Consider the following 26,589-nt stretch of genomic DNA (forward strand, 5'->3'; position numbering starts at 1 on the left):
TACTATAATTAGGCGAGAAGTTACAGCCATTCAAAAGAACAAACTTTTAATTTTTTCGCACATTTTGAGTTTTTTTATTGGTTTATAGTTCGAACAATTTTTAAAATAGAAATGTCATTTATACCAAATTTTATTGAAATCGAAAATGCTGAGGTCAAGAAGGTGTTTTTTCTGATATTCAATGGCTTCATAGGCAACTAACTAGCCGCACGACGGGGTAATATTGCAAAAATTACCTCTATAAGTAGTATTTTCAGAAAAACGTTGAACACGTCAACTTTAGTTTTAGTTTTTTTTTTTTTTTCAAATTGTCAACCATTATTTGAATATATTTTTTATATATTTTATCCTCTAAATCCGAATTATCCAATATTTAGGGGTAAATTCAAAGGTGTTTGTTGCCGATTAAAAAAATATGGGTTCAATATTTTTTGCAGAGTTTTATTCCAATCGGTGGTTCGCACTTAGGCAGGGTTACTTGCTAGTTTTGGATGAGAACGGAGGCGATTTGTTTTCCTTTCTTAAATGAAAAGTGTTGGACCCATTTAACTTTGGTTGGACTCAGAGACACCTCGATGGGAGGTCACGTGAGGCCACTGTGATCTTCCAAAAATTTCCATATTCGGCAAATTTTGGAATTATGCATAAATATCATCATTTGGCGAAATTTGGAGTTCCATTCGTCAAAATGTGGAGTTCCATTCGGCAAATTGAGAATTACGCCTTCCCAAAAATTTAAGTTCCGGGCGCCTCTGGTTGAACTGAGGAACGTGTTAACTTTGCTCAAACTTTACGTATAGTCATTTGGATCTACAGTGTACCTTCTCTGCACCTCTTTCCCCCGCTTTAAAATGCAAAAATCCAAAAAAAAAAAAAAAAAAGTCCACCTGTGTATATTTAAATGTGAAGAAAGGCGGAGGATACCACTTGTTACTTTCGATTCACCGATTTCGAAAAATATTTTTTCAAGCAATCAGTGGCAATCGGTAGTTTGACTCCCTATTTATACCAACAGCGAAGTGAATTAAAAGCCAACTGAAATCAATAAATAATGTTGATTACTTAAAAAATCCGAAAATTTTCTTCGTTTTACTGCTCCGTTAAACAATCGTCAAATTATAAGTTTTGAAGGCATGAAAATAGAACTAATTTTGAACTCTATGAAATGTGAACTCGATTTGAAACTCTGCTGGAAATTGTAATTGTGAGAATTTCATTCTTTAGTAAAACAAAAAAAAAAAAAAAGGCAGAGACGTTTAAGGCAATTATTTTTTAAAAAACGTGAATATTTTTTCAAGTTGTCAATTTCTCGTCTCGTTCTCAACAGTCTCGTTTTCTATGCAAATGTTGTGTTGGAGAAATATTTTTCCTTGGAAATGTGAGCCCAAAATTATTTTGTGAGCTACAGATTTTGTGAAGAAGAAAGCAGATGATTATTTCAAGTTTAAGGAAACAATTTTCAGCGTACAGTAGATTTGAATCAATTATTTTTACGATTTCTAGTGGCGGTTTTGTGCTTGATGTATTTCGTTTTTTGTATTTCCTTCAATCAACGTCAGAGTAAATTTTCTGTTTAAATGTGAACGTTTAAAAGCGTGAAATTTTTTGGAGCGTGAAAAAAAAAAAGTATTTCATATTTCAAAAAAAGAAAAAAGAAAAGTTCATTATTATTTGATCTAAATTAACTTTAACTATGTCAATAAGTACAAAAATGTAAAAAAGGGCGATTCTTCCTTGTCCTTTGGGACATGATCTGTGTTAGAGTCAAACAAAATGAACATTCGATTAATCAGCGTCCGAATAATTGGAAGTATAGTGTAATTTTCTTGCTCTTTCCCTTAAAAAATATCTAAGGCTTCCACCCAGTCAATTTTAAGTCAATATCGATTTGTCTGCAATTGTTCTGCAGCAAAAATGTTTACCTTTCTATACGAACGTTCAATCCATCTTATTTTAAGGCGGGTGCGTCGGATTACCACACGTCCGAAATCCGAATTTCCAACTCTTTAAAGATGGTAATCCAATAATTTTGGACTTGATAGTTTCTAATTTAGTATCCTTTTAATTTTAAGTAGGGGGGAAATTTCGAAGAGGTGGGTAAGCAGGGCAATCAACCCCCGCGTCAAGATGTGAGAGGGCGCCCTAAACTATAAGCTTTTGCTGCATCCTATTTTTTTAGTATCATGCTTTTTTTAAAACAGTTTTCAAAAGCTAACACATTATTATATTATTTTATTCCTATCTAGAATGGCACCATCTAAAAATATTTCAGATTGCATGTTCAATTATATTCTAAACTAGTGGTACCCGCACGACTTTGCCCGCAGTTAAAAATTAAAAGGTCATTCGGTTTGCCTGCATATTTACAAATAATGGATGACAAATTTCTCGCCAATTGGCTATGTTCATTCGCTCTCCCATTCCACGTCATGATAATTTCGTAATTTACTCGTCCATCTTATGATAATTTTGCTCCGGAAAATGTTCTTAAAATTGAAATAGAAAAAGAATAAAATCGAATTTTCGAAAAATCGCTTCGAGGTGCACACCCCCGTGCTATAAACTAACTTTGTGCGAAATTTCATGAAAATCGGCCGAAGGGTCTAGGCGCTATGTGCGTCACAGACATCCTACAGACATCCAGACATCCAGAGGGACTTTCCGCTTTATTATTAGTAAAGATAAAGATTAATGTAAAAATGTTGGGTATTTTCTCATTATACGTCCACTCTTCTGTATGTGGGAGGGAAGAAGGGGGTGTCAAGAAATACTCGCCCCGGACACCGTCATCTCTTGGGACGGCCCTGATTTTCAGTTCTAACTTTTTTAGTCAATAAGTTTTATATTACAGTAAAGCATCGTTTGTGCGTCGTTTAAGGTACTAAAGTGAAACGGTGTATAAATGAAAAATGACGTATAATCGAAACGTTAGTTTTAATTTTGCAAATTTAATCCCAGTAATGGGTTTTTTTTCAAATATAACAGGTTTAAGTTTTTAAAAAGTTTTTTTTTCCTGCAGCTAGAAAAAAATGTTCTGTGATAGTTCGATACTGAAAACAATGGTTGAATTTGGAAAAGTAAATTATAAAAGTTGTCTATTTATTGTATATCCTGAATACTTATTTTTTCATTCACATTTTTTCGTTTTGTATCCTTAGTTTGATCTTCTATACCTGAACGAGTTTACCCCTCTGTAGAAACAGAAAAAGACAAACAGAAAACTTTCGAACTCTAGGAAAGGAAAAATGGCGTATAATTGATATTTTGCAATGTATAAAACATGCACTTTCCATTGAAAGGAATTGGAATGAATAGGGACTTAATGAAAACGACGTATAAATGTAAAAGACGTATAAACGATGCTTTACTATATTTGATACTAATATGGTTTGTAGTTTATACTAGCCCCATCGATCGTGAAGTAATTAAGAAATCACAAAATAGGAGAGAATAAATTTGTGAAGCACACATTTTTCGAAGTTATGAAAAGCCCTTTTTCAAGGCAAAAAAAAAAAAAAAAAGTCTTTAATATCAATTTATTTCGGAACAAACATTTATTTTGTAAATAATCATACTTTAAAATTAGCTCTCAGAGATGTTGATAGGTTTTCACTTTAATATTCAATTGGATTTAAATTTATATTTGATTCTTCTTTTAAATTTAATTGTTATGCATTATTTTGGACAAAACAAAAATTAATTTTTTGCAGTAAGTCAACGCGCTAAGGCAGGACTAAGGCAAAATTACATGAAACACACCGCCAGCTCAGTCATTCCATCCGAGGACTGCAGTTTCGTGTTTATTAGCACTCATCAGTCCGGAATAGGAAGTAGCTGAGCTGGAAGTGGAAAACCTCTTAAAGGAGCCAAGAGAGCCAAACAAACTGGTAGCTAATGCAGAATTAGTACACCAAACCGAGTGACAGCAGCAATGGTACGGTTCAACTCAAAGATTGAAGGCATAGCTATGTATTTTGCTAAATACCTAGCTATGCCTTCAATCTTCAAAAACAAATTTTAAGGAGGCTAATGAACGAAAGACAAATAAAAATTATGAACGCTTTTCTTATAACTTGCCCTAGACGCATATGTGCAGGGCCGTCGGGAGGTCGAAAAAGTAAGGGAGTGTATGAAATTGATGGCTCCTTAATTATTTCAAACGTATCTCAAATGCAATGAAAGGTAATGGGGTTCATTTTTTCGTTTTTTGAGGAAGTAAATACTATGCCTAAATATTGACAATATGAACATAATTCTGAACATAACAATCACTCCATGATGTGGGGTAGGAAAAAGAGAGGCCTGGGGGTTTCCCCCCAGAAAATTTTAAAACTTGTAGTCTTAAAAATGCATTTTAGCTTAAAATTTTTTAAAATCTCGCAATTCAACTTCGGGTGTCATTCAGCAGACGGGTGACACCCGTGGCGGATCACTCCCCCCCCCCCCGTAGCGACGCTTCTGGATGTGCCTATAATAAGATAAAACTCCAGTAGTTGACACTGCGCTACTACGAAATAAATTAATACCTTTGTGCCGAGAAGTAACAAGAAATAACCAACGTTTTGGATCACAAATAGACACATTACTGCAGACACGTGTTTCGTGTTCACAAAGGGACACACCTTTGCAACTTCTTTTTGCCGGGTGTCTTTACATCCAAAAGCTCACAATTTTGCTTTGAAAAAGGACCCCGAAATACGTGTCTGCAGTAATCTGCATATTTGTGCTACAAAACATTGGTTAATTCCTGTTACTGCGCTGCTGTTGGCACTTGCAAAGAATCAGTTGAAAGATATGCATTGCAAATTTAAACACCAACCGATTTAAAAAGACATAAAACAAAGAACTACATGAACTTTTAATCAAATTTATAAAATGGAGTTTAAATTAGAAATATACTTACCGTTCAGCTCAGTCATTGTAAGTTTCAACTACTAGAGCAGTGTCAACAACTGGTGATTTTACCTTAATCAAGAAAAACATGCATTGCAAAATTGGGTATAACCGCAAGTTTCTCTGATTTTTTTTAAAATAAAAAAGGTCCTTAGTAAGTAATTGCATCCCCCGCCCCCCTCAATGACAAACACAATGCATGAGCTATTTTAGCTCACCACTTTCAGTTTTGCCTGAATGACTGTGGGAAAGTTCTTGAACCTGAGTTGATTAAATCAAGATACCTTAATTAGCAGGAAGAAAGTGATAGCTTAATCCTTCTTGACGGATCAGCTAATCCCTCGTAACAAGTTGGGATTACGAAGTAAATGGAACGTGGGAAGCTGATCATTTCTGCAAGAGATATTTGAGTAAACAAGCAAACAATGTTTAAACGTCTTAGGTGAAGTGGTTTTATTAAAAATGGTTGAAAATTATTCTGATGGCCGTTTTGCTTGGATTTTGAATGAAATGTTTGTCATTTTTCACACAATAAGCTAATTTTTGCTTTGCTTCCTTTCACTCATTTATCTGCTTAGTCTACGAGTTTATTTATTTCAAATTTTATTAAATATGAACTCTGTAGACTTAGATCTGTTTCATAAGTACTGCATTGCTAAAATTTTTGAAATATATTTTGAGTATGATTTTATGTCTGAGAAATTTCAGAAAATATTACACCAAGCTTCACTATAAAAAAAAAGAAAGGCATCTGAATTTTTTTTCCAGTGTATGAGAAGACGTTGCGATCCATATAAGTTTGTGTACACTGAAAAGTAAATAGAATTCAGCACTACAGATTCCCAAAAAGCTGTTCACGAATTTTTTTTTTTTTTTTTTTTTTTTTTAAATCTTAAGTCTAGTACAGTGTTTCCCAACCGGTGGGTGGTTTGCGAAAAAATATTAGCCAGTGCTTAGTTCCCAAACACGTTTGGTACTAATTTTATCCACTCACTGAAGGGATGAAAGGCTGAGTTGACCGTGCCCATTCCGGAAACTAGACTGACTCGAAGCATTAAAAGTTTTCATAAAAAAATCAAACAATGACAATAAATCAGCTGACTTGCTAGCTATCAACCAATCACTAAGCGGCTAAGCTAATAAAGTGCAAACTTTCCGAATTTTTTTTTTTTTTTTTTTTTTAGCAGAGATAAAAGAGCACGACTACAAGAAATCTATTTGAAAATAAATTATTAAAAATTTGAATAGATAAAAGAGTTTTTTTAATTGTCTGTTTTTTGACTAAGCTTCAAGTTCACCAACGTCCTGGTTTATTAAAAGAGGCATCTGTGGAAAATAATGCACAATGTGCCACATGCTTTCATCGTACATCATTTGAATTTCGTAGAAAGTCATAAACCTTTATGAAGCACGATGTGTATCGTGGTTTTAGCCATAAATTCAATTTTTTCGATACTCTTCTAATTCATTTGCCTTTCCGAGAATATGTTTGATATACTCGTTCTACTACCATGCCTTTTTTTTTTTTTATAATTGATGTTTCCAGTCGTCGTCATAAATTTACGACACTAGTCACGAATATTTTAATGAGATGATAATGTGTCTACGTACTTTGTTTGATAAATCTGTTGCGTTTGACTATCAGAAATTCTCGCGTAATTACGCAGCACATGGCGCTTTCTTTTCTGGGTATTCCATTCTAAAGGATCAGTGTTATGCGCCGTTCATTTACTAAAAATTTTCACCCCTTCTTTGATATACCTTTTGAAAGAATTTTTCTCCCACTGTTCGAAAAATCTAACCATTTACATTTGATCATTCTCGTTTTTGAAACTCGCAACTGCCAAAAATGAGGTATGAGGATATGAAAGATTTTTTTTTATATATATAAAATCAAACATAAAACTCAATCTCATTCTTTCAAACGAAAAATGTAGAAAAACTTTCATAAGGGTGAGAGACGAGATAGATCTCCTTGGAAGATTCCTGTATTTAGAGAAGAAGACTTTCACTTCGTTTACCGGGTTTCATACGATGTAGAATATGTATCGTCGTATACCATACCCACATAACTTTTTAATAATGTCCGAAATGGTATTTCTTAAGAATCCATGCGGAAGATATTAATATCTAAAATTAGTTAAAATTGTCTATACAAATTCAAGTGTCACTTTGTAAAACAAAAAACCTTCATAATTCCAATTAATTAAGGTTTTCAATAATTAAATTCTACTTAAAGAATTTGAATTTATTAAAATTAGGGTACACCTAACGGGGAATGAACACCGCCAGTGAATGAACAGCTCGTAGTTTTTTAAAAATAAAGAATCAAAAAATTTTTATTAGATGAAAATTGGCTATAGTCGCTTCCTTCTATATATCCTTCCAGAAAGAGCGCGAGTAAAAAATGCTGCGCTTGTCCACTGATTCAGTGTGTTCGTTTACTGAGTTGGTGCACCTCTTTCTTTTTCATTTGAAATCTCCCGAAAAATTGATGCAGAACAGTAAAAGATCTATTCTTTGAAAAATAGTTGTATCTGCCAATTAAATGTTTTACTCTCATTTGCCAAATGTTAGATTCAAACGATGTTATGGTATTTTGATAATGAAATTGCGCATGAGCGTCATTCTCTGTTCGGTCTGCACTAAGCATTTGTTAATTAAAAGAATCGCTGTTGTAATTTGTTGTATCTAGACTTCAAAAGAAGAACCTAGAAACAAAGGAGTGAAAGTGCCAAGTGAATAGTTTGGAGCATAAGTGGTAGGGCTATAATAACCAGTACAAATTGTAGTACTAACGCTCATCTGTTTCTGGGCAAGAGTTAATAATGGTAGCCCTGGTAGGTGCTGCCGTACAGCATAATTTAAAACTTTTCAATGAAAGTGTCTACCTACGTTTTGAACTTCGCAAGCGTTTTGCTCAAAACTTTAAAACATCCACTTACATCCCTTTGATTCTCATTGCCTCAAATATTTTCTCCATTTCACATATCTACCATTAATCCCCTCTTCCTTCTTGTAACTATATTTCTAAATTCTAATCTTCTCGAACTTGTAAAAGACATAGAATATGTAGGCTTTTCCAGCATAAATATCGTAACGAAAAAACACCCACAGAGCTGAAAACCGCTGTACTATGCAAAGCTCTCAACTGAAACAGGAATTATATTTTGGTCACAATCGCTGAATATGGTATTCACAGAGGAATCACTTGATCTTCGTTTGCATGGTGTTATTACTAAAACGCTGCTCGATACCGGAAGTCCCATATCATTTTCGAAACATTTCGGAATCGGTTTCCGTACGGTCAAGACGCTGTAAAGTCCCACGCGACTCCCTCGCATCCGGATTAAGGCAAAAAGTGTCCGAAACCAGAAACAATGGAGTTCGTTTTGGGCCAATTTCTCCGCAAATATCTTCTGCGTGGGAAAGGTGGGACTCTCGTCACACAAGCAGAGCGCGACACCTGCGGGCGATCCGCAGCCCCGGGCGAGAATCGGACTGTCGAATGTGCAATTTCACCAACTGATTTCAAGGTTGAATAAACTGTTTCGGTTTTGTTTCCTTCCGTTTCGTGGACATCATGAGCCGATTTCAGTCAAATCACGCAAAAGAAAGTGATCATCGATATGCAATGCCTAGGATCGTTATTTGGAGAGGTGGCGGAAGTAGTAACGTAAGTATGGGGTCTAGCGCCCCTTGCGAACTAAAGGAATTGCCCCCCCCCCCAGGGTTGCCCACACGGGAAGTCACCGGAGGTCATTGTGACCTGCCAAAAACACTTTTTTTTGGAACATTTTGATTAGTTGATTCGACAAATAGGAGGCACTATTGTAATTTTTGTTCGTCTTCTTATTTTTTTTTTTTAAATTGTTTTCAATAATACCCATGTTTCTTCTCGGTAGATGTTATGTATGTGTCTCTATCTCTTTTCCTTGCGAGCTTTTGTTTCATTTTTATAAGTATTTTTCATACTGTATGATCAAAAAAAAAAAAAAAAAAAATCTTTAAAAATTCTTTTTTTAATCAATTGAAATGCCGCCCTCTGCTGCGGCGCCCCTGGCAAGAGCTACTCCTGCCAACCCCCTATTACGCTACTGGGCAGAAGTGAAAGTTTCCTCTCATAGGCGGCTGGTACACTTAAAAAAAGGGGGAGGGGTCAAAAGAAGTGTGGTGATAGAGGGCGCCCCCCCCCCTGTAGCGGATTTTCTTATTTTCTTTTTTTTCTGAGCAATCACGATTGCTAATTGTTTACATTTGACCGCTCTTGATGTTTGATTCCTTTTTCAGTTTGGAACAGGGGCTTCTGCCAGGTGCAACTTCGCTGGTGCTGAGCACTGTCCCCCGGAATCCGCTTCTCCTGGGCGGGAGCGTCCATGTCCTACACCTACGGATGCTCACACAAACACGCGCCTTTACACACATACACACGAGCCTATGTGCACACACACAAATCTACACACGCAGGTACGCCGACACCCACACATGCCTACACACACTATACACACGTAACTGCCCAGGAGGAGGAGCAGGCTTGGGGGGGCATTAGCTGTTTCTAGAAACATAGTGGGGTCCTGTCGCAACTCGTGATTGCGAAACACATAATTTGAATAAACAATTTCAGAATTCAAATCAGTAGCGCAGTCAGAAATACCTTCTGGAGGGTTTTTTTTAAATCAAAAACACCTTCTGGAGGGTTTTTTTTTTTTTGAACAAAAGTACCTTCTGGAGGGGATTTTTTTGAACAAAAGTACCTTCTGGAGGAGATTTTTTGATTAAAAAAAACCTTCTGAAAGAAATTTTGTGATCAAAAGTACCTTCTGGAGGGGGTTTTTGATTAAAAAAAAAAACCTTCTGAAATGGATTTTTTGATAGAAGATACGTTCTGAAAGGGGTTTTAGATCAAAACAGCCCTTTCACAAGCATAAACTACTGTATTATAATTTGCATTTAAATTAAAACCAATGCCTCTGGGGAGCAGGAGTGTTTTCACCCCGAACCCCCCCCCCCTCTTCGCTGCGCCACTGATTCAAATTAATTATCATTATTTTTTGTTGTTGTAATTTTTGGGATGTGATATTGTAAATAAACATGACTGATTAAATTACACGAAAAAAAGTGCAATTTGGACTCAAATATCTTGAAGGGTAGCCAACGTAGACTTTCTCCTTCCACTTCAAAGCTCCATCTCCAGAAGAGTCTATTTATTTGGAATATTTAGTTTTTATTTTCGTGTAAACAACCAATCTCCCCTGTAAAAAATATTGTATATTATGTCCTGGCATAATATACAATATGATTATAAACAAGCAAAGAAACACATGGACGCCACTTTTGGCGACTAAGAATTAATTTCTTGGCATGGACGCCCATATAGAGAGGGGGGGGGGGCAATTGAGGGATCGAGCCCTCTCCCCCCCCCCCCCCTAGAAATTAGAACTTCCTTGCTTTTAGTAATTTTTTGTTTGCAAAAATGTAAAACATTTCTTCTCCATTCATTAATGAATAAGCTATTAAAAAAGTCATATTTTAATGACTCTAACCTGTACTGAAATCAGTTTCCACGGGGAAAATATCTGAGCTCCCCCGCCCTTAAGATTTTGCGTATGGACGCCCATGTTTCCTGCTAACCATTTTCAATGAAATGGTCGCCCGTTGGCTTCTGGTAACCGCTAATCTGAAGATTTATTTTGCCACCAGTGAAGACTTCGGGTACACAAAATAATTACGAACGGGTCGGTCCGGTAGAAAGACTCTTTCCGTGAATTCTCCCCTTTGACGGAAGCTAGGAGGATTTCCCCGGTTTGTCTTAAAAGAGTTAACATATAGTACTTTTCCAACGAAAGGGTCCCGCCGCTTCCTGTCACTGCCTTCGTATGGGGTGATATATGACACGGTTCCCTAAACGGGGAAGGTCAAAAGTCAAACACACTTAAGACAGGAGATACCGAAGAAGGAGAACTTGTTGCTAAAATCTTTTGCTTTCCTAACATACAGTTAAAAAAAAAATCCAAATAAGTTATATATAGATGCCTCACTTGCCAAATCGATTAATTCCATAAAACAAAGATTCGAGGAAAGTGATGAAGAAGATAGTGTTATCTATAGGAATGAATAGGCACTCGTGTTACATTTTCTGCCATCACATGGTCAGAAATGTACTGAACCAAAATTTTAATATAAATTCACATGCCAAGCATTGATAAAGCACTATTAAAGCAGAAATGAGGATTTTTTTTAAAAGTGGAGTTAATCGATTTGGCAATTGAGGCATCCACATGGCATTTAAACTAAATATTAATCATCCTACAGTTACAAGGATGGTTTTGGTTAATATTTGAGCACATTTCCACTAACGAGCAATACTTAATACAGGGCTTGATTTGAGGGTCAACTCACGAGAGTTCAACTCTTGTACTACTTTACACTTTTATGAAAATGTTTTCCAATGACTGAGCTTGGACAATTGTCATTTAAAAATACTTTTTGAAGACTATACTGCCATGCTAAGCACAAAAATCATGTCTGCATCAAAAAAAATAATTAATTAATAAAAATAAATAAATAATAATAATTATTATATTATTATTAAAATAAAAATTGAGCTATTGTCACCAGGTGGCAGGAGCGTTCGAAGAGGGAGGCAAACTGGGCGATCGCCCTGTGCACCAAGATATTAGAGGGCGCCATTGAATGAGCTATTACTGGTAACAATATTGCCTTTTGAAAATATTATTCCCTTTTAAAAATAGCTTTGAAAGTTAATATTAGTTGTAACAAAGCAGTAGTATAATCATTTAGTCAGTACACATAACAGTTATTAATCATTGAATTATTTATTTATTTATTTTATTATACGACTTCCATAGATTTCAGATGGCACGATTATTAAAATACAAACATTTTCGGTACTTTTTCCTCAGGCATTCACCACAATAATTTGCACGATTTTAAAAGAAAACCTATACATTTTCATTTACTGCATTGAAATTTTATAACTTACTTCCCTTTTGGGGGATTGGGGGAGGCAGAAAATATTACACCCGGATGCCCCTTCTCATGGTCCTGCTAGGTGGTTGTAACATAATTTACCTAATCTTTCATGGACATTTGTAAATGAAATATCTCTTTATAGTAAATCTTTACTAATAATAAAGCTCAAAGTGTCTCTGTCAGGATGTCTGGATCTCTGTGACGCACATAGCGCCTAGACTGTTCGGCCGATTTTCATGAAATTTGTCACAAGGTTAGTTTGTAGCATGGGGGTGTGCACCACGAAGCGATTTTTCGAAAATTCAATTTTGTTCTTTTTCTATTCCAATTTTAAGAACATTTTCCCGAACAAAATTATCATAAGATGGACGAGTAAATTTCCAAGTTATCATAACGTGGAATCGTAACATGGGCAAGCCAATTGGCGAGAAATGCACCATACATTATTTGTAAATATACAGGCGAACCAAAAGAGCTTTTAAGTTTCTACTACGGGAAAAGCCGTGCGGGTACCACTAGTAGTAAATAAAAGTAAGGTTTCAAAGAAATTCTGGAAGGAAGTCTGTGGCGGGCCTACGTTCAGGAAAGCCCATAGCACCTACAGCCTTGAAATTTTGTACAAAATTACTTCGTGCCTCGGAGTGTGCACCTGGGATTTTATTTTTTAAAATTCGAATTATTTTTTTGTAATTAATTTTTTAAGCTGAAATTTCGCGTAAATTACCTATTATTGCCTATTAAAGGCGTGAAAAATTACTTGCACACATTAATAATATATCGTTGGAAAGGGTAGAATTTTCCACGTTCTACGCAATTTGTTTTAATGATCTAACTTAAATACGGCGGGAGTTATTTGTGTTTTTAGATCGAACTTTTTTAGGCTTAGCTAAAATTTGGACAATACTTTCTTCATTAAATCTATTAGTAAAAAGCGAAGGAATTGTCCTACGTTTGAGTCCCCCTTTTTGACACCGCTGGAAAGTGCGGCTGTTTTTACTCCAGATCTAACTCGACCTTTGGTCGAAAACCTTAGCTTCTATCTCCTAAGGAAAAAAAAGTTACAAGCCGTTAAAAATTTAAGTTCGAATAATCTCATCTCCATTAAAATTAGTGATGTTTTATTTGGCGTTGCCATAGTTACGTCTTTTCGATTTTCATGTTTCTTCTTTCTTATTTACAAACTTTAAGGGCTTCGCTTTTAACGGAAAATCTTAGGCTCAAACCCCGAGCTAAAATGCAAAATATATTACTAGAGACCACGAATATGAAAGTGACTTTTCAAACGTACAAAACTGCAGTTTTGCAATGCTCATGAGTTCCATTAGCCCTTACGGCTCTACAAGCTGGTACAAGGTATTTTGAAACCCGGGGAAGGGGTACTTTTAGATCCAACGGGACCTACCTCATAATGCGTTTTTAATCTGTTTCTTTTTTATTGACGATTTAAATATTTGTGAATCAAATAAGATTGCGCAGCAATTTTCGGGGTTGGTGAATGTTAGCGAGCAGGAGGCAGAGCCCCCTAGTTTTATAAAAAAAAATCAGAAAAAGCAAAATCTTATTTTGAACTTAGCCGCAGACACAACTTTTTTGCTTCAGTATATACGGTTCCCACCGTCCTTTTATTAGAATCTAAGTACTGCACGACAGTTTTATGTACATGTATGAATGTAATTTTGATTTTTAAATTTTTGGTAGAAGTGCATGACGCAATCTTTTTGACTGCAAGTCACTTTTGATTAATGAAACAGCATTCAAACGCAATAATAATCTAGATCTTGCTTGAATTATGTTGGCACATACCACTGAAATATTTGATTCAATAATAATTTTTTTAACATTCTCGTTACCCTGAACCTCGTCAGAGGCTCCAACTATAAATAATGTTAATTTTGGTTCAAAATTTTTATGCCTTTTTTTCTCAGTGACATCACTCTTTCATGCAAATCTAACATGAGGCATTAAAATTGCTACGAAAATCACCGTTAAATATCGTCACGGATGATATTATCTTATTGTTGATGTTAACAAATCGAAAATATTTGTATGAAAAGAAAAATTAACTCATTCGAACTGAAAAAAGGTTAATGAATGTTTTTTAGAGGTAAGTGAATATTTTGCTACTTTTTTTTTTTTTTTTGAAGACGAAACGTTAAAGCAGATTTTTATTAAACAAAACTATTTATGAAACAAAACAAAGAGGTGAAAAATTTTTGAAGAGAAAGAAAAAAAGAACAGTTAACATCTGCGCACATTAGAATATAATCTATAAGGTAAAACCACCATCAGTAGTTGACACTGCACTAGAAGTTGACACTTAGAAAAATAGTTAAGCATTGTAAAATGAAGCACCATTGTAATAGTTTTGATTTGAAAGGCATAATATACCTTTTAATTCAAAATTATAAAATGGTGTTAAAACTAGCAATGCTTACCTTTTAGCTCATTTTTTCCAAGTACCAACTATTATACTAGTGCAGTGTTGACAACTAGTTGCAGTGTGTCAACTGCCGGTGATTTTACTTTTAGACAGATGAATAACCGTTTTAAAAGAAAATTGTGATAAAACCGAGAGTACGCCTAAAATTGAGAATTATAAGTTTCTAAATGAAGGACAATATTTCTCTCTTGAAAGCTTTCATAAAAGCATGTGTCTTGGAGAAACCGGTGGCTATACTAAGAAGTAATTATTTATATTTTTTATAAAAATTATTCAAATAATATACCAATAGTATCTATAATCAGTGGTGCAGTGAAGCGTGAAGGGGTGGAGGTAAAACACCCTCCCTCCCAGGGCTTTGGTTTTAAAATTAGTGCCACAGTACAGTAGTTTTTTTCACATACAAGAACTGTTTTTATCACTCTCTCCCCTCCAGAAGGTAATTATCGCTGCCCTAGGATGCTAGATCAATAAAAGCGCAATTGCCAAGATTTTAATGTATAACAAGCAGCGGCGCAGCGGGCTAGAGCCCTTCGCTTGTATTACCAATTCTAATACAGTGGTTTAATACACGTAAGAACTGTAATGATCCACGCTCTCCTTCACAGAAGGTAAATTCTGGCTGCGCTAGTGATATCAAGATAAAATTGACTTCACTTTTTAAAGCATCTAAATTTTAGACACTGAATTATTTTTGTTTTTATCATTCTGTGCAAGTGCATCAAATTTGAAATTATATGACTGAGATTCGATATGTATCTCTTTTACTGTCAACTAAATATCAAGGACGAATGCAGAATATTTATAAAGTGTGTGCAATTATTATAATTCTTCTGACTGGCAGAACTAAATGACTGAGGTGAATATATTTTACAGTATTTGTATATAACATTGTTTGGAAAAGAAATTTTGTTCTTTTAAAGATTGAGATAAGGAATAAAAAAAAAAAAAAAGTTAAGACATTGCGAAGATAATATCGGTAAAATGGTTAAGCTAAAAAAAGTTGTCTGCAAAGTTTTGTATTAACGCTCTTAGCATAAATATGAAGATGCTATTCTTCAGACCGTTAAATTGCTAATGAAATGAGCTTTTCATGCTTCCGTGGATTGGTTTAAGCTAAGTCTCTCCTAATATTTTTAACGACTTGGAGTTATTGTTCAAGTAATTGAACACTTTAGGTAGTATTCTTTACTAATAATAACGCTGAAAGTTAGCCTGTATGGATGTCTGTGAAGCGCATAGCCTAGAAGACCCGTTTGGTCGATTTTCGCGAAATTCGGCACAAAATTAGTTTGTAGCATAAGAGACTGAGAATGGGGTTGTTTCCGAAATTTTAAAAGTATTTTCTCTGAAAGAGCATGCTTAAAAACATAAGATCTCTCCATTTTTTAAATAATTTGACAAAGTTTAATATTAAAAAAAAAATTTAATCTTTATGCAGATTAATTTTATTTTTTACGCACGCTTCTGCATATGACATCACAAGTGATGAAATCCCATTCACTAATGCCATTAGCGCAAGCGCAATACTTAATTTGCTTCTTGACTCACATGTACTGGCATTCAGCCTGTTCCGTTACATTTCGTTTTTTTTTTTTTTTTTGTTCTTAGCATTAAAAAAAAACGTTGTTCTTTTTCCCAAGCCCTTTTGTTTTATTAAAAAGGAATTGAATTGAAATATTTCAACTGTTAAATAAAAGTCATCTGCTTTTATTTTCTCAGTTTTTAGGAAATTATGTTCCGTAAATTATTAAAATATCGCATCGCAAGCGATTCTGCAACGTTCTATCAAACATGTTAAATTTTGGGAAAAAGTTATAATTTTATATTTTAATTGGAAGCTAAATTTCCTTCCTCTTTTAAATAATTCTAAGGCTTCTGCAGGTTTCTGCAAGGCATGAAATTTCATTTAAATCTTTTGTCAAGTTCATGATGTTAAGTTATAACAAAAATTGAAGACTCTCTAATCGCGAAATATCGGTTTATTACTACTGATTCTGATTTAAAATGCCAACATTTCTTTTCAAATAATAAAAGCATTTTTTACTCATGCTAAAGAAATTTTTACTGTTTATTTCATTTTAAGTTTATACAGTTTGTGGTTTGTTGTTGGATTTATTCTTAATTGAATGTAATTATACCAATGTTACATTCACTAAAATAAGATGTTTGTGTGTGTGTGTGTGTGTGGCGTGCTTCCCGGGAACACGGTAAGGCCTAGAAAGATGAAATTTGGTATACAGTTGCAGTTTTTGCCGAAGATGTGCACCTCGGGCTTCGATTTTTGAAATTTTAATTAGAAAAAAAAAAAGGTATTTAATGTTTTATGAGTTTTTTTGCACTTTTTAGTACGTTTTACCTCACAGACCCCCAACCAATCGCACTACATAAATATTTTTTATACTATAGTGTAGGAAATTTAATTTTAAATATGATGAATGAAAAAATTTTAAAGATAGAGCAGTTTTTGTATTTTTTATGAATTTCTGAAAAAACCTTTAATTTGCATTTTTTCCTGGGTTTTATTTTTTTCTAATATCATCCTGCGAGAAGTATCAGAGCCTCATTTCTAAAATTTAAGTTGGTAATAGTAAAAACATTTCGCCCTCTTCAAAAGAAAAAAGTTCTTAAAAATACGCAATAGTTTTTTTTTTTATAATTTTTTTAATGCTGAACACATTATGTCTTTCCACGCATCGGTCGAAAAACGTTCTTCAATCTCTTATGTCTCTGACGTCACTATTTGGATTTCGATTCGATATTTAGGATGGAATCTTAACCGCAAACAAATGCGATAAAAACAGCGAGATTTTTTTTTTGTCAAACGCTACTTTTTGCACACTACGGGGAATTTAGGAGATAACTTTTTTTTTTTTTTTTGCCATACTTAAATAAAAAAAAGCGGTTTTTTGAGTGATCTTTGTTTTTATTAGGAAATGGGCGGAAAGGTTAAAATAAATGGAGATGGATAAAAAAAATTAGAGATAGATCGTAAAGGTAGATAGCCGCCGAAGGCGGCAATCTTTGCGTAAAAATGTGAATGGCACAAAAAAAGATAGAGATGGATTGATTAATACTGCTGCCAAATTTATTTTAACAGCTGCCGAAGGCGGCAAATTTGAAGTAAAAAGGTAAATGACAAGTTAGCCAAACAGCCGCCGTAGGTGGCTGCCTGCATAGAATGGCGAATGGCGTAAGAAGGCGAACCAGCTGGCCGCCGCAGGCGGCTATGAGGAAATAAGATGTTTGTGTGTGTGTGTGTGTGTGTGGCGCGCTTACCGGGAAAAAGGTAAGGTCTAGAAATTATTCTATTAAAATTAATAATAGTATAAATATAGATTGATTGATACCGCCACGAAATTTATTTAAGCAGCCGCCGAAGGCGGCAACCTTGGCGTAAAAAGACGGACCAGCTGGTCGCCGCAGGCGGCTAGTATAACATAAAGTTATACTACTTTCGTCCCGATAAAAGAAAAAAGGTCAACTTAAAGTGGTAGCAAAATTACAAAATAGAGTCGCTGTTGGCTATATCACGAAATACTGGGGCGGAAATGACGTCTTAAATGGGGGAGCATTTGACGGCAACTTTTAAATATCTTAAAAGTTAGTAGCGAAAAAAAATGTGCAAATTTATTATCATTATCATACTTAAATTTAGTGATTAAGTTCACGTCACAGTAAAAGTAGAATCATGAAAGCATTATTAGAAAACTAAGAAACACAAAAGTAGAAAAAAAAAAAAAAAAAACCTCTTGCTCCCTCATGTTAATATACCAATGTCAGGGAGGCGAACATTTGACTTGGATATATTTTTACTGTTCAAACCCTAAGTATTATGAGCTTGATCGATATGCGTGCCCTGTGCGTAACGCACGAAATGTCCAATTCTATTAGAAACAAATTTATATTTTCTGCAAAAATACAAGGAAACACAAAAACTGGTTTCAGTCATGATATTTTCTACAGGTCATTATAAATGGCACTAAATGCTTTTTGTTGGTCAGTGGTGGAACTCCCATAGAATCTATTACTTTCTCTCAGACTTTAGTAAGTTACCTGTCTCAATTAATTTCTTCATGTTCCTTATTTCAGTTCATTTGTTGATTTACTTTGCTTAATGCGGTCAAAATTATTATTGTTCTTTAACATTTTATGCTTGAGTTACTCGCGTTATATCCACATATGAAATACACTTGCATCAGTTTTAAATTTTTTTTTTTTTAAATATTAAAGCAGTTGAAACATATGCTGAGCCTGGTTTCTTATTTTAAGCTTGAGGTATTGTTTGAAATAGCCTTTTGTGCAGATTATTTTTTTTTCTGCCGAAATTTTTCAAACAAATGTGTTGTTAACAAACGATAGGAAAACTATAGTAGCAAATCATTCCCCTAATAGCAAATCATATCATGCGAATTGAAAGGACTTAATCAAATTTGATTCAATATTGTTGTGTGAGAATTACAAAAATTATAAAATGGAAGAAAAGCTATCATTTGGTTCGAAAAAAAATAATCATAGTCATTTAGAAGCTCTAACATACACCTGCCCCACATGTGGAATCGACGCAAACCTTACCCCTGATCCAGCCAGGGCCGCAGAGAGCCAAGGCGAACCCCTTGTCAGTTATGTCGCCGGGCCCCTCCCGCCCCCCCCCCCCCAAAGAAAGAAAAAAAGAACAGAAAGGGGGGAGAAAAGGGGGAAAGAAAGGGAGGGGGGAGGGAAAAAATCAAAACTACTTACTAGAAAACAATTAACTCTATTTCAAGTGCCACAACAGTAAATACCAAAAGAGTAAATTTTACTTAATCTCTACGTTTTCTCTTATTCGGAGTTTTTTCCCCCTTTTTCTTTTTCCTTTCTTTTTTTTTACGTCAGTGTCGTCCCCCCCTCCCCAAAGGCCCGGGCCCCTAGTTTCCGACTAGGCTGACATGGCCTCTCGTCGGGTCTGGACCTGGCTCCCCCAGAGGTATTGATTTGGAAGGGGACTTCCCCAAGTCCCCTTGGGGGACTTTGTGACCACGAACATATTTAACGTGATCCAGTCATCATTAGTGAACACGGAGGATCTTCGAACTAGTAAAGTACAGAATAATGGCTTCAAACTACACTTCGATTGTGGGAGATGTTTGTTGTAAATTAAAATTTGGGATCTAAAGAAACCAACATAAAAGGGAAACAAAATTAAAGGATGTGATATAGTGAGAAGAGTCAAGTATTTTAAATAACACAGAAACTACCATGTGACTGGAAGAAAGGACAAAAGTGGCACCTCAAAAATATTGGATTAGTAGTGGCATCAAAACCACGAGAAACGAATCAAGATGGTTTTATGAACCAATCAATTCAACTGGAGTTAATTGAAAATCAAAAGTGGTATGACAGGAAAAGCTCTGAGAAGATTTTTATAAAGCGGTGAATTTATAATGATTGAAAAACAATAAAAATTCTGATTATTTCAACAGAGTTTAGAAAGTTACGTTCATGTTTTTGTACCTTTTAAGTTTGTTAAACATTTCAGAGGTTTTGTTAAATCTTGAAGGACTATTTTATGGAATGATTTGCTTCCCATGTTATGAAATTAAGCCTACACCACCAGTGCAGCTAGTTTGAGATTTTTTTCCTTCCTTTTTGCAATTCCACAATTTGACTTAAAATTTCCACAAAATTTTGAAACCTCTACACAGATTTCAAAGAGATTCACGTTTTTTTTTTTTTTTTTTAAATTCTTGAAGAATGATTCTGGGAAAACCTGATTTAGTGTTCTGCCAAACTCATTAACTTGCTATTAAAGCCTGGAGCTAAACTTAAGTCATTCTTTAAAACAGTGAAGTGCTTAGATAAGAGAGAATGAATAGTATTATTCATTAATATGAAGTAGCATAATAATGAATCAAATACATTATCAAAGACAAGAAGGGAATGAAGAGCATTATTCATTAATACTATGTAGCAAAAATCTAAATGTTTCGATTGTAAATATGGTTTCCAATCAAATTGAAATTTGGGAAAGAGGCATTCTAAGTCATACATCAAATTTGGGTAAGTTTGTATGTGGTGATATTGTTAAACATTTCTGAAATCCAACCAAAATATAGCTATAACAAAATTTTCCTCACCTGTGTGATGGAGAGAATTTTCCGCATCAGAGTCTGCTGCGTGGTGACTATCTTTGGATGACGTGACATCATCCCGATCTTCCTCATCATCTTTGAATCTATCCTCCCCAGACGTGACAGATGGATCCCTGTCCTCGTCCTCCGGGTCGCTACCGTCCTCCCTTGGGAACAAGGAGGTCATCGTTGGAGGACAACGGGGAAATAGATGGGGGAACATATGGAATGGTGGCATGGGATGGTAGGAGGGTGGAGGTATGTGAGTTCTTCCATCTTCTTTTCTGTCGTCTTCCCTGTTTCCGTCGATAAGATTGCGGATGAGGAAGGATGGTGTTGAATGGGGGACTTCCGTGCTGGTGACATCTATATCGTCCTCATCCAGATCATCGTCCTTTTTCCTCGTCCTCAGGTCTGTTGGTTGTTCTGTAGGCTCGGGTGTGGTGGTGCTTCTGTCTGAAGACATGGTCACTGTCATGTCCGTTTAAGTTGTCATGAAACCACAAAGACAATCAAAAAGTATTTGTCGAGTTTTTTTTTTTTTAGGAGGAACCGATTGTGGTATTGATGTACCACAAGCAATAACTAAAATTATTGATGTGAGCTCTTGTTGCCCCTCAAAATTAATCTTTTAAACACTCTGTAAGTGAGGACAGCCGTATGTTCTAAAGCATAACTACTAATAGGATTTTCCATTCACGTCATAATTACATTTGCGAATAAGAAATACAATTCACTTCTTCAAATGAAAATCCAACTTTCAATGCTAATCAAACTATGAAACATATGAATCGAGGGATTAAATTCAGACTCTTTTTCTTTTTCAAAATCACTTTGCATTGCAAAAAGGTTTCAATATAAATATTACAAAATGGTTTATAAACATCAGTCTGTGACTTAAAGCTGTTTTAACTTGATACAGAACCGATGAACTGGAGTTTTTTTACTAAAGACAAATTTTGCTTGAGACAAATTTTGCACACATTGCACCTTTTACAGTCCTTTTTTCCCCAGTAGTTTATATTTCCACTGTAATCTGTCATGCAACATGGAAGGTGATGGAAACAAAAGTTCTTGAATTTTTCTTCTTTGAAACTGTGTTGACAAAATGAGAAGAATAATCACTGAAGTTTAGTGAAGTTATTTTTGAACAATTTTCCGTTATAAACACATTATTTCCAAAAAAAGAAACGAAATCAATCACATTTTTTGTTCATAAATGACAACTCTTTCATCAATTCTGTGAATCGTTTCTCCAATTTGCATTTGGGATCATAAAAAGTTTGCTAAATACAAAGCATCTCTCTGCCAATGCTCTGGTTCAATGTTTTCACAGCAACCGTCGATGTGGAAAAAAAAAGATAAAAGCTTGCATCCGAAACACTTCTCCCCGTTTGTAATCTATAGCATGTCACACTTGGCTAGTACAACTTTGGAGCAGTTTGTATCATCCCGAAGGAGCTGCCCACCCCCCCGGATGACGTCATCCACGGGCAGGCTATTCACTGGACTCCGAGTCTCGGTTCCTCCACCAACCGGAGGGCTTGTTCGAGGAATGGTCCGTTGCGCAGCGCCCCCTAGTGGCACCGAAAGGTGTTATTGCAGGGGGGATCTGCCCAAGTGATTTATCGGTCGGCCGGTTTGTTACTTAACAAGAAACCGAGGACACGAACGATAAGGGATTAATCAAGGAATGGATGACTTGCAGAGGCTCGTGATGCGTGGGATGTTTTTTTTATATTTTATTTTACATAAACAGGCTGACTGTTATTGCTTTTGTTATGGTAGCTGTGGTACGAGTTTATTGCCTCCTATCACAGAGAAACAAATTGAGACGTGTTTTTCTACGTGCTCTGTTAATTTGAAATATGATCAAAAATTAAAAACCATTGCTCATCGCGTCAAAATGAATGATTATAATTTTTTATTCAACATAATTGGACATGATAATGACGTAATTATTAAAACGAGGCACATAATGTATTAATGATGCATAAAAACTACAAAAGCATATTTAAAATAGCAAAAAATTGTCAATCAGAGGGAATTAGTTCATGGCGCCAAAATATATGATTAGAATATGTAATTTAAAATGATCAATCATTTAAATAATGTAAAAGCTGTACGAGAATTCGAGAAGTATAATAATTATGTTGAACACGTTAAAAATCACGAAGCATATCAAACAGAGGAAAAATAAACATTTATGATACAAAAGTACTTGACAAGAACTTTAGTACAGGAGTAGAGTTTTTTTTTTTTTTTTTTTTTTTAACGCACCCACAAGTGTATTTCGCTTATTGAAAATTGAAATTTTACCTCAAAATTGTTCTCAAGCGTATTTTTACGCTTTGCATTTTAAAGAAAATTTACGCTTCGTGGGTACAAAAGGGAATTTAAAGATAAATTTTCAGAATATTTTATTCTTTTCTTGTACAGAATGTCAAAGATTTCTGAACTAAAATCGGGCTCATCTTTTGTTTCCACGCCATTCTTCATTTCATCTTTAGAAATTTAAGAAAGAGCTATGTCATCGATCCTTAGAATGCTCTATTTCCATCATTCCTTTAAAAATATCAATGAACATTACTTTAAAATAAATAAATTTAATGCAAAAATAGTTTCGCTTTTAAATTGTCTAATCTTTAGGTGCGGGAATGTCCAAACTGAGCGAAAGTTGTAATATCATTCAAATTATTTTGTCAGAAGATGAAACTTAACATCTCCCCCTCCTTTTTTTTTTTTTTTGAAAAAACATGATTCAGAATAAATCTTACAGTTTCTATAGGAAAATTCGCTGATTTTGAAAAAAAAAAAAAAAAGAAAAAAGAAAAAGCTTTTGACATTGAAATATTAAAAACGTCGTAATAACACGAAACATAAACTACGTGGTCTAATTTTGTTTTAAAAGCATCTTGCCATCCATTCTTGGGTGTTTTTGCTTTCTTTTATCTGTCATTCCCGTTTTCTTTATTGATTCTATAATGGATCTAACAATTTTCACGTTTTCAAAATTAATTAAGAGAAGTACAATCTTTTAATTTCAATTATATTTCAAATTAAAATCATTTGTATTGTAAGTACATTCACTGATTTCAGAAATTTGCAGATTCAGTCCCCAACTCAAAAAATTCATAAAAACATCTTTTATTTTACTTAAAGTATTAAAAGGAACTATAACTACGACTTTTGTAAACAATGCTAACGAAATTTAAGTTCATCATATTAATTCAAAATTTCAAGATTCAAGAGATAAAAATCAAAGCAAGACTAACCAAAGGCGTAGAGGGGGGGGGCGCAAGAGGTGGCACGTGGCCCCCCCCAACTTGCTGGACACTTAACCTTTTGTCCCAAAATTACAAAAAAAAAAAAAAAAAATAGCACAAAGCTCAGAAAGAGTATCTGTTTTTTCCAATTAGTATGGCCTTAAAAACGCATTCTAGACGATCTTTGCTAATGCTAAAGTGGAAAAGCGGTCTGGTGGTGTTTTCTGTTGGCCCTCGCAAGGACGTAGCCAAGGGGTGGGTCCATGGGGTCCGGACCCCCCCTTCCCGAAAGACCCCTCTCCTTTTTTCTCAGTTGTTCCATCTCGCATCAACAAAATTTTTCCGAAAGGTAATGATTTTATAAAACGCAGCATTCTCTCCCCTTAAATATTCCCAGTAATCGGCAATTTTCTCAGCGCTTGAGTCAATTCAGAACACGAGAACCTCGTGCAACAACCGCAGGTTCCCAATTTTCATCTGCTTTTTGCTGTGTCACCTACTCCGTCCGAAACGGGGAAATGTCCCTTTCGACTTTCAAACCAGCTGGGTCCTGTGACCTTGAAATTCATCCCCTCTCCTTGGTCCATCAAATTGCCATTGGCAAAGTAAAAACAAGCATTTATTGCCACTTCCGCCGTATCCCACAGTCTCATATTGGCGTGGTTTTCTTTATTTCTTTCTCTTTTCTTTTTGGATTTTCGTGGATTTCCTAGACGCATGTTGTACGAAAGACAGTCAGAGTGAGGTGCGTTCCTGGTGAATCAGTAATTGAATTCCGATTCTTTTCTGTTTTAACACGCAGTTTTTATCTACGTCATACTTATAGGAAACATATCTTGAACAAAATTGTATGCAAAAGAAAATTAAGTTTACTCAAACTAGGTAAGTCGCAGTGCTCACTTTTAAAGTTTTCTTGATAATACGAGCAATTTTACGTGTTAATGTGTTTTTCCATTTAAAAACTAATTTTAGATTCTAAGCCAGCAGCGAAAAAAGAAATTCTACACATTTCGTGTGTTTGAGGATGAGAAAAATAATTATTGATTTTTTTTTTTCATTTTAACTCTATATTTTTGGCTTGGTTCATTTCAGATTCATTTTATATTTTGATAAAAATTTTATTTGAACTTTTAGATTACTTTTAACATCTCTCTCCTGTCTGAGTTACAAATTACGTAGATTTTTTACTGATGTTTTCCCCCCAATATTTAAGCATGATCATGAAACATATTAAATGCCCCCCCCCCCCCAAAAAAAAAAAAAAATTCGTGTTCGAAGGTAAAATAAATAAAATAAATGAATAAATAAAACTTGAAGTTGATGCAACAAACTTTTTACGGTATCAAAGTTTTATAGAAAAATTAAATTGAAAATTACTTGAATATTTTACTGTGATCAGTTTATGAAATTACAAGTTCGGCCTTATTAACGCATCTAATAAGTAATTTATTAGAAATTATTACTTTTAAATATTACTGAATTGTGATTCTATGATCCCAAAAGAAAAACAGTTAGTTTTTAATTGGCGAAAAAAAATCTTATTCGATGTTGTTCCATAAAACATGTTTGTATTTGCATCATTGGAATACATTTTCTGATTGTTATTCACTGGCTTTGTACTAAGTAGTTATTTAATTAGCATCTATGCATCCATCTTTAGTAAATTGTGAAGGTAGCATTAAACGTAACAAAAAACAGGCATACGCATTTAACTATAAATTACTAGGTGAAAATTACCGCTATTTACTGCGTTACAAGCAAAGAAACAAAAAAGGTGAATACGAGGTAAATGTTTTTGAGATTTTCTTTTATATATTGCCTTTTTTTTTAAACACTTATTTTCTTCAAGCTAAAGATATTTACTATTTCTTGCAATAGTGTTTTGCTAACATCGTATTGAAGAAAAAAATCATTATCTGCGTCGTAAAATATGATATGTACTGTTGTTAAAATAAAATTACACAGATGCTTAATTTAATTCATTAGGTATACATTACATTAATCGGCATGTAAAAGATCCCTTAGGTCGTTTGACTGTGAATACTCTTGACAAAATTAAATTCCTTTTGCAGTTTCGTATCGAAGAGAGCTCAGGTGTCTCCATCTGGTGGAAACTGGGCATCAAATTTTCCTGTGACATTCACATCCGCGCCTTAATGGTGGCATATGAATGACTGGATGCCATATCGTTGGTTCGCACTTGTTCCGCAAAAGGCTAAAGCCTCTAACACAGCCTCGTGAGAAAGAAAAAAATAATGATAAAAAACGGCAATACGCCTTTTCCGATATTTAAAATTTTTTCGAACAGCTTTCACCCTTTGAGGAATAGCGACTTCACTTGAGAACACCATTTATTTCTTGCTTCTCTTTTTTTTTCCTTCAACTAACTGAAATCACTGTGTCAATTGACTGAAGAAAGAAAAAACATAGATAAAAAATGGTTGCAACAAAGGAAGCCTCCGTCCCTCAAAGAGTTAATAGTTTGTTCAAGCTTTTAATTGATGATTAGGAATGATAATTAGAAAATAGATAAGATTGGAAATATCATTCTATTTCGTGTTATCAAAAAAAAAAAAATTATAAATGTAAATAAATAAAAACTAATTCAAGCTTTTTAAATGAAACTTTGTTAATATTTTCGTTGAGAGAGTTGTGGGATTTTGCCTGAAATGTTGTTCAAATCGGACAGGGTTACGTTATGTAACATTCATATAGTTATACATTCGACACCATAGATATAGATTTATTTATCCTCATAATAAATAATGCCGATGATCGAGTAACCCGCGTGTTTCAACAATGAATTCGCACCACGGCATGATATGTAATTCGATAATATGTTTTGGTAATGTTTAACATGCAAGGAAAGGCTTTATTGTGACAAGGC

At 34.7% G+C, this 26,589-nt stretch overlaps 1 protein-coding gene across 1 annotated transcript in view; it reads right to left on the reverse strand.

Annotated features, from left to right (window-relative positions):
• LOC129222714 (barH-like 1 homeobox protein) overlaps window positions 1–21,034 on the reverse strand; it is a 70,938-nt gene extending 49,904 nt beyond the window's left edge. The window contains exon 1 of the mRNA XM_054857245.1: window positions 20,443–21,034. Coding sequence (XP_054713220.1) covers window positions 20,443–20,914 — 472 coding nt within the window. The 5' untranslated portion in view covers window positions 20,915–21,034. The remainder of the gene's footprint in view (window positions 1–20,442) is intronic.
• Between the last annotated feature and the right edge of the window lie 5,555 nt (window positions 21,035–26,589).

Source organism: Uloborus diversus, chromosome 5, assembly GCF_026930045.1.
Source record: "Uloborus diversus isolate 005 chromosome 5, Udiv.v.3.1, whole genome shotgun sequence".
Taxonomy (NCBI): domain Eukaryota; kingdom Metazoa; phylum Arthropoda; class Arachnida; order Araneae; family Uloboridae; genus Uloborus; species Uloborus diversus.